This window comes from Propithecus coquereli, unplaced genomic scaffold (genome assembly GCF_000956105.1).
Source record: "Propithecus coquereli isolate 6110/MARCELLA unplaced genomic scaffold, Pcoq_1.0 Scaffold18, whole genome shotgun sequence".
In the NCBI taxonomy this organism is placed as follows: Eukaryota; Metazoa; Chordata; class Mammalia; order Primates; family Indriidae; genus Propithecus; species Propithecus coquereli.
In genome coordinates this window covers 443,630-451,825 of record NW_012142745.1, presented here as the reverse complement: position 1 = coordinate 451,825, position 8,196 = coordinate 443,630, and the positions used below count along the sequence as shown (strand labels likewise).

Genomic DNA, 8,196 nt, shown 5'->3' with positions numbered 1-8,196 from the left:
TTTTCTAAGTTTTCTCTAATGAATATGTATTTCTTTTGAAATAAGGGAAGGGGACAATAAAAGATATTTTAAAAAATTCTTCAGGGCTTAACTCATGTGATAGCCCTCCATGAAGCCCTTTTTCCTTGATTCCTGGGTCACGGACTCCCCCCACACCCCCAGCACACACACACACCCTCCACCCAACCTTGCAGGTGTCGGCTCATGTTGTCCTCTAGAGTGCACAGCTTCTCTGGAGTCTCGGCAGCAGGTCGGATGAATGACTAGAAGGAAGAATGGAGTCTGCACCCCATTACCAGCTGCCTCAGGGGACCTTGCCTACTATTTGCTATTGAGCTGGCAGCCAGCATCCGGAAGAAGCAAGCCACTGGCCAGACTGACGTTATGCAAGGAACCTAGAGGAGGTGACGATTACCTGCCCATTTTTTTTACTCCAGAAGCCGGTAACTGGGGACCTCCCCCACGCAGTTTGGGGGTTCCTGTGTATCAGTGGGAACGAGGAGGAGCGCTGGCTACGTTTTGGGAAGCTCCCCGCCCCCCCACCGTCGTGTGTTGTTTCTTTGGGGTGGGTGGCTAGGACAGTCATGGTCAGAGGTGTCCGTAATGGTTCTGAGTGGCGAGGAGCCACGCCTTCAGTTTCCGCTAACCCAGTGGGTAAGAGTGCGGCCTTTGCAGTCCTACGTCCAGGTTCGAATTCTGCTTCCCCACGTGCCAACTCTGAGTTACTTAACCTTTCTGTGCCTCTATTTTCTTATCTGTAAAATGGGGATAATGAGTAAAATAGCATCTAGGAAGAAAGGCTGAAATTCGCTAGATGAACGATCTCAGTGGTTCCCACTTTTAGCCCCAGACACAAGACGCTGGCCAGGGAAGGCCCTGGCTGACACTGCAGAGCCCCAGGGGTGCCCCGTTTATTCCCACAACAGCCGCAGTCCGGAAAGCGCGCCCGTCCCTGGCCCAGCCCCAGCCCGACGCCCCCGCTTCCTCCCGCTTCCTCCCGCGTCCCGGCCGCAGGGCCCCGCCTAGTCCGCCCAGGGGCCCGCGTCGCGCTCCCGGTCCAGCGAGCGGAAAGGGCTGGGCCGGTGGGAAGAGCGCAAGGCGGGGGTCGGCGGGCGGCGCGCTGCGAAGGGGCCGAAGTACTCGGCAGCGAAAGTGACCACGTCTTCGGGCTGGTACACCAGCAGGAAGAGCAGGAAGTCGGAGATGAGCGCCTGGGCTTCGGGGTGCTGCCGCAGATAGCTGGTGTGGCCCAGTCGGAGCTCCTCCTGGAGGGAGACGGGGCAGTCCCGAGCCTGAGCCTGCGGCGGTGGGGGGCGCCCCAGGAGGCTCCCCACTCGCCCCAAGAATGGCTAAGGGGCACCGCAGCCTCCCAGCCCCTAGGGGTGTGCATTTCAAGCAAGCTCAAAGAGATCAGGATTGGTGGAATTTATGCCCGGCCAAGCTGGCTGTGGCCTCTCCTCACCTTCCTGTCCAGGAACTTGGAGTAGAGCTCCATGTCCTCCTCCCACACCAGGGGCTTCTTCTCAAACACTGGGCGAGGCTCAATCTCATCTGGGTGGGCAGGGAGGAAAGCTGCATCTCCCCGCCCCAGAACCTTCCTTGGATCCACAGAGGGACCCCAACAACACCCAAACAGAAGGCTTAGGTAAAAATCTCAGGATTCTGCCCGCATGCGCAGAGTTGCAGGAAGGGACTGAGGGCAAAATTTCTCCATCTAACTCCAGGCTCCTGTCCCATTCATAGCACGGGAGTCCGGCCCTGCATCCCGGAAGGCCCCAGGCTCTCCCACCTCCCCTTCACTCACCCACTTGATGCCTGATCGGCTTCACTCACCTTCCTCCCTCATTACGGGCATCTTGGTGATGATGCAGCACCCTGGAGAGCCCACCTGGATTCTCTTGGCCAGGTGCCTGGAGTGCAACACGGAAGGTGTGAGCATGAGTCTTCCTAGACCACCTGCTATGGGCTGAATTGTGCCCTGCCCCCAACCAGGGTTGTAGCTCTAACCCCCAACACGATGGTATTTGGAGATGAGGCCTTTAGGGAGGTAATTAAGGTTAAATGTGATCATGAGGGTGGGGCCCTAATCAGATAGTACTGGTGTCCTTAAGAGAAAGAGATGCCAGAGAGCTCTCTCTATCCACTCGCACACAGAAGAAAGGCCACGTGAGGACACATTGGAAAGGCGGCTGTCTACAGGCCAAGAGAGAGCCCTCACCAGAAACCAACCCTGAGGGCACTGTGATCTTGGACTTCAGCCTCCAGAACTGTGAGAAAATACATTTCTGTGTTGAAGCCACTGGGCCTGTGGTGTTTTGTTAGGGCAACCTGACAAGGCTAATACGCGACAGCGCCCCCTTAAGAGACCTGTCCTGGAGGCCTTAGCTTACTTCTGCCTCTGGCTCTTGGTTTTTGAGTTCCTGGGTGGTGGTCATTTCTGGATCCCCAAAAAATGCACAGGGCTTGGTAAGCACAAGGCCCCTGCTTGGGGTGGGGGCTGGGGGTGGGAAATAAAGGACTGAGACCATTAGAGGTCAAATCGTGGAGCATTCTGCTATGGGACACTCAAAATAGAAACATACTAAGTTATGAAATAAGGAAAGACACCAGTCCGATTACCATTTTCCCAGGGTAGTGACTATGCAAATACCTATTCTGAAATTTCAAGAAACAAATTCTTCTCCCCCACCCGAATTATCTTGTGATTTGGAGCCAGAGCTTTGCTGGTGGCAGCTTGGCAGCGTGCCAGGGGCACTTCTCCCAGCACATGGATTTGATCAAGTGTCCAGTCATTCAAACCTTGGGGTTTTTCATGATTACCCCTAACACCGTGGCAGCTGCTTTAGCTCTGCCTTGGGCCTTCCTCAGCCAGTCTGGGTTCTTTGGTGAGGAGGTCTGGGAGGTGCTGTGACGATTAAGAGAACGAGCGAGTAGATGAAGAACGGGTGAATGATGTGGCTAAAGCAGGGGGGACGCTCAGCTGGATCTCAATGGCAACTCTTCCTGCTGGTGTCTCCAGAAACAGCTGGTCTCCCCTTTGTCCCATCCCCCACCCCATCGTTAAGCACCCATGCTCACCCATCGCGCAGCAGGTAGTACTGGCAGGACATGGGGATGCCCTTCTCCGAGTGTACGGTCTGCTCCACGATGAACACTTCAGCCTGCTGACGGCCCACCTGGATCGTCTGGAAGCCCAGGGCTTGCTGGTAACAGGCGAAATGGGGGTGGGGTGAGGCGGATGTCCACCAAGGTCTCCCCGCTGTCTCACTCTGGCCTTTCCTCCGTCTCACATCTTCATTCCTTGTTCGCCAGTGATTAGCAGCCCTTGGCTGTCCAGACTCTCAGGTGCCACAGATTTGAGTTGTACCCCAAGCTAAATTGGGGACCCCTTCATAGAGAGCCAGCTCCAGGTTGTCCCTGCAGCAGCCCCTCCCATGCTACCTCGCTGACCAAGTGCTTCTAGTTGGCAGATTCTGTTACAGGGATGAGGAGCAGTAAGGGCATGGGTGGGGGATGGGGGCCAGTGGGGGGAGGTGGTGGAGTAAGGCTCTGAGGAGTGAGACCAGGCTGAAATCGGTGGCCACCTCAGTCCCGTGATGCTGCTGGCAAGTTGTCCCTGTTGTAATTAAAACTTAAACCCCTGTTATGGCCGGGGCCACGGAGAGAAAAGTACTAATGTTTCAAAGAAAGCAGGAAGACATGGCATGTTCTCATTCGTGTCAAACACATTGCTGCTTGCTGAGTTTGTGATGGATAAGCCTAGAATGTAATTTATAAAGTTGGTCCAGGAAAGACAAATCAGCCGTCAAAGTGTCTTGAAATCCCTTATGTTCAACGGCGCAGCTTTTTTTTTTTTAAGAGATGGGATCTTGCTCTGTTGCCTAGGCTGGAGTGCAGTGGCACAATCATAGCTCCCTGCAGCCTCAAAGTCAAGCGATTCTCCAGTCTCAGCCTCCCAGGTAGCTAAGACTACAGGCACACACCACCATGCCCAGCTATAAAGGGCATTTAAAATCATGTATTGCAGGAAATCCTAGGTACGTCGATAATGAAATTTTAGCCAAAATAAAAGAAGAAAAGGCCGGGTATGGTGACTCACACCTATAATCTCAGTGACTGGGAGGCTGAGGCAGGAGGATCGCTTGAGTCTAGGAGCTCAAGACCAGCCGGGACAACACAGTGAGACCCTGTCTCTACAAAAAAAAAAAAAAAAAAGGAACACCCTTCAGGGTTGAGAAATCATAAAAGAATATTTAAGTGCAGTTGGAGATACTGAAGTTAAAAAATGATGTATCTTTAAAAGCAGGCATGCACTAGGTTTATTTTTCCTGGACTGATTTTTGTGCAAAAAGGCTTGCTTCCCCAAACTGTTCCCACCTCTCACTCACTCCACCTGCCCCACACTTAATCTCTCTGACAACCATGGCTCTTGCTTTCTCTTGCCCTTGGAAGCCCCACTCCCACTCCTGCAGTTCTATCCCACCCCAGCTCCTTCTTCCACTCCACAGCTATCTTCTGTCCCATCTCCGTGCCCTCCAGTCCTCTTCTAGTTTGTCCCCAGGGCAAGTCTCCTGCCCAGGAAGACCCCTCACGTAGGTGGAATGGCAGAGGTTGCCCTCGGTGTCCAAGGCCAGGAAGCAGGCATTGCTGGGCACCATCCGCCGCCAGGCCATCACCCTCAGCAGCACCAGGTTGGCAGCCTCGGAGACGAAGCCCTTAATTGAGTGCCAGGGGAAAAGAGTCACTCCAGTCTTCACTTCCTGTTCAGGACAGATCTAGGTCAGGGACCCGGAGCCAGAAAGGGGCAGGGGGTGGGGGATGGGCAAGCTACTGTTGGGCATTTGGTTCTTAATGAGCCTTCAGTCCAGGCTCCTGGCCTCATGCACCCAGTCCCTGCTCACGGTTCTGAAGCGATGTGGAGCGCAGCTGCCAGCGGGCTCTCATCCTCACCTCACCCTCCTTGATACTTCTGGTCATGGCCAGCTGGTCGTCCTGCTTCATCAAACTTATCTTCCGCTCCATGGGGAGGATGAGGAACTACAGGCCAGAGCATGCAGGGGAGAATCAGGAACTCCCTGGACCCCCCAGAGGTCACCTGCACATTCTCTGTTGTAATGTTTTTTATTTAAAAACAGCAACAACACAACAAATCGAAGAGCTCCTTTGTTTGTAGTAAAGCTCAAGAACAGCAGTCACATTATGGTGCAATACAAAGTTAAAAAGCAAAATTAAAAAGCAATGCACTTCAGAATCCTGGTTTTAAAAGATGGGAAGAGTTTCTGTGGGAAGGTTCTTAGGCACCAGTAGTTTCCAATGTGTAAACAGGTCAGAGTCACATTCCAGCAGTTAGTGACGTGGTAGATGGGGCTGAGAGTGTGGGGCACAGAGCTGGAGGACTTGGAGGCCAGGTGGCCAAGGGCCCCAGGGAAAGGCAGGCTCTGGGAAAGGCCAGCCCCCATGGCCTCCAGGGAGAAGCTGGTCTCCCAGGCCAGCCCCCAGGGCTTCCAGGGAGAAGCTGGTCTCCCGGGCTGGGGGAGGGCTGGTGTAGGCAGGGTTCAGAGCTTATGTATCAGAACTCAACAGCAGCAAACCGCTGCTTACCTCCAGTATCCTGGATAGATTGGTTTTTGAGTTGTGTGTGTGTAGGGAGTTGCAGGGTAACCAGGGAGAGAGTCGGGGTGACACTCCTCGGGGGCCCCTCCCTCCCTCCCAGCGTTTCTATTCTCTCACCCTGGATCAGAATCAAAGCTTCGGCCCTAGGAGGTACCTTGATGAACTCATGACTGTGTTGTTCTCTGGCCTCCAAATGCCATGAGAGATAGCCTGGGATGTGGGGAGGCAAACACTGATGTCACAGGAGACGTGGGTTGGAGATCGAAGGAAGGGAAGGTGGTGGCCCAGACTGGAAGACTAGGTGTCATGTGGTCACGGAAGAACTACTGGTGGGTCATCGTTGCTCTTGTCTTGAGTCTGTGGCTGTGAATAATCTCCCTGCACCTCCCATCCACCCTTGCCTAGTGCTGGTCCCAAGGCAAAGGCAAAGTCAGGGGGGTTGGTCCTGAATAAAGATTCTGGGAGTGGTTGGGGGTATGGTGGAGGAGAGGGGTGACAGACTCAGACAGCAGGAACTCTACCCAGTAGGGAGTTTCCGCAGAGCATTTTGTCCAAGAAGCCACGGCTAAAGGCGTGCACGAAGGGGCAGGACGACATGATACCAAATTCATCTTTGTATTTCCCTCTCTCCACCTCAATGGTCAGCTCTCCCTGAGGCTCCCCTGTGTCTGAGATCATGTCCAGAGTCTCGGAGAAAAACAGCATCTGCAGCTCCTTGCGCCCTGGGGGTGAGGGGCCCGTGGGGACAGATAAAGTCCCTGCTGCTGGGTCCCAATCCTCTGATCCCGGACCACCAGTGTCCCCTGCAGACTCCACCTACTCCCTCCTTACCCCACGCGCCTCCCGGCTGGCCCTTGCCTGGGCTCCAGTGGCATCTATAGGAGCCAGCAGGTGAAGACCCCCTCCCCCACGTCCCTGGAGTCTTCCCTTAAAGAGTGTCAGCAAATAGGAGGCCTGAAGCCTTTTCTGAATCCCAGGAGAATCAAGGCTGAGAGAGTGGGGGCCGGTCTGGGCCTCCTTCCTCTGCCCTCCCCGGACTTGCACCCCGCCCGCCATGCCCCCACCGCCCCACCGTCTGGGCTCACGGAGGGAGCTGAGGAAGTCGATGGCTTCAGCATTGGCCTCTGGGAGTGGCAAATTCTCTGGGCCTGAGGGCCGGGGGTCCTTGGCTTTGGGGACTGCAGAGGGAGGACGGGTTAAGATGGCGGGCCCTGGGGAGAGGGCGGAGTGGGACAGGCGTACCCCCATCGCAGCCCCGTTTCCCCCAGGAGCAGAATCCTCCCAGACCAAGCCTGGGGTGGACTGTGAGGGAGAAGAGGTCCCCCTACGTCCAGCCCCAGCAGCCCTCTTCCCACCTATGGAGTAAACTCTGGAGGACATGCTGCCTGCCGCTACCCGGTCTGTATCCAGCTATCTCCATGGCAACCGGGAGCTAGCTCCCGCCTCTTAAAGGGCCATCAACCAACTTCGCTACACCCAAACCTTGAAGGAAATTGACATTGCAAGGTCTGGAGCTCGGCTCATGCACGAGATGTTGTCCAGCAGAGGGAGCACTTGACATTCTTAAGAGACAGGGGTAAGAAACGGATCGTTAGAATGATCTTAGAAATTGTGACCCAAAGTCAGACGTAGCCTCACGTGCAAAGAATCCGATTAGATGCCACGTGAATATCTCTGCAAGTTGTGTCCTAATACATGTAACAGTAATGATGACAACAACAATCATAACAAACCCTTAACTATGCTTACTTTTGGCCAGGCACTATTCTAAAGGGCTTTACATATGTTATGTCATTCAATCTACAGACTAACCCTGTGAACCTCCACCTTATGAACAAGAAAACTGAGGCACAGAGAGGTTAAACACTTTCCCAAGGCCACACAGCTAATAATTGGCAGAGCCAGGACTCAACCCAAGGCAGTCAAGCTCCAGAGTCTGAGAGAATTCAGAGGATAAGGAAGCGGTAAATAGATGATACATTGAATGCAAACAAATGGTGCAACGATATGGGGAGTGATTAGAGACATAGCCTTGAAAACTGAATGATGCTATTACTGAAACCCTGGGCTGTGGCCATTTGATCTCCATCCTGTACATATGAAAAGGGGCTCAGCCTGATAGTGGAGGTCACAGGAAAAATCTTGGCCCAAAATCTCCTCAGTTACCTGAGGAGTTGGCCGCCACTTCCAGTCCAGATCACTTGGGAACATAATCCTCAAATGACTCTTTATTGGTTAATCATCTTTCAACTTCAGGAAGATTTAGGATTCCATGTAGAAATGCTTATGAGGATCAAACTAGCCGTATTATTTGTGCGTATATGTGTGTTATAACACATTGTACGTATTTCAAGTTCTCAAAATGTTTAAAATAATTCGGCATATTGAAGTGCATAAAAGACAAGCCTGAAGATTCTAATTTAAATTGGGCAGTTGAATAATTTAGACTTGTCATTTTAAGCTAAAGTCTTATGAGATTGTAAGTAGAACCAGAACATTAAAAATAAAAAAACTTGAAATTTACTATAGTTGAAGTACGGCGAGTTGGCTCATGCCTGTAATCCCAGCACTTTGGGAGGCTGA

The 8,196-nt window shown here is 53.1% G+C and overlaps 1 protein-coding gene across 1 annotated transcript; it reads right to left on the bottom strand.

The window, feature by feature from the left end:
- Positions 1–1,022: 1,022 nt before the first annotated feature.
- On the bottom strand, positions 1,023–6,993 carry CATIP (ciliogenesis associated TTC17 interacting protein). The gene is made up of 10 exons (XM_012642460.1): positions 6,969–6,993; positions 6,699–6,791; positions 6,135–6,335; positions 5,768–5,823; positions 4,951–5,037; positions 4,593–4,760; positions 3,079–3,203; positions 1,834–1,910; positions 1,463–1,551; positions 1,023–1,265 (listed from the first exon to the last, which is right to left on the bottom strand). The coding sequence occupies exons 1-10, from the start codon at positions 6,991–6,993 to the stop codon at positions 1,023–1,025; spliced, it is 1,164 nt and encodes a 387-aa protein (XP_012497914.1).
- Positions 6,994–8,196: the final 1,203 nt, after the last annotated feature.

What these genes read in the sequence shown, in the direction of transcription:
- CATIP (XM_012642460.1), bottom strand. Translation starts at nt 6,993, where the DNA reads ATGTCCTCCAGAGTTTACTCCATAG. An exon ending in CTCCAGAGTTTACTCCATAG is followed by an intron (nt 6,792 to 6,968) that starts GTGGGAAGAGGG and finishes CTCCCTCTGCAG; the next exon opens with TCCCCAAAGCCAAGGACCCC. An exon ending in CGACTTCCTCAGCTCCCTCC is followed by an intron (nt 6,336 to 6,698) that starts GTGAGCCCAGAC and finishes CCTCACCCCCAG; the next exon opens with GGCGCAAGGAGCTGCAGATG.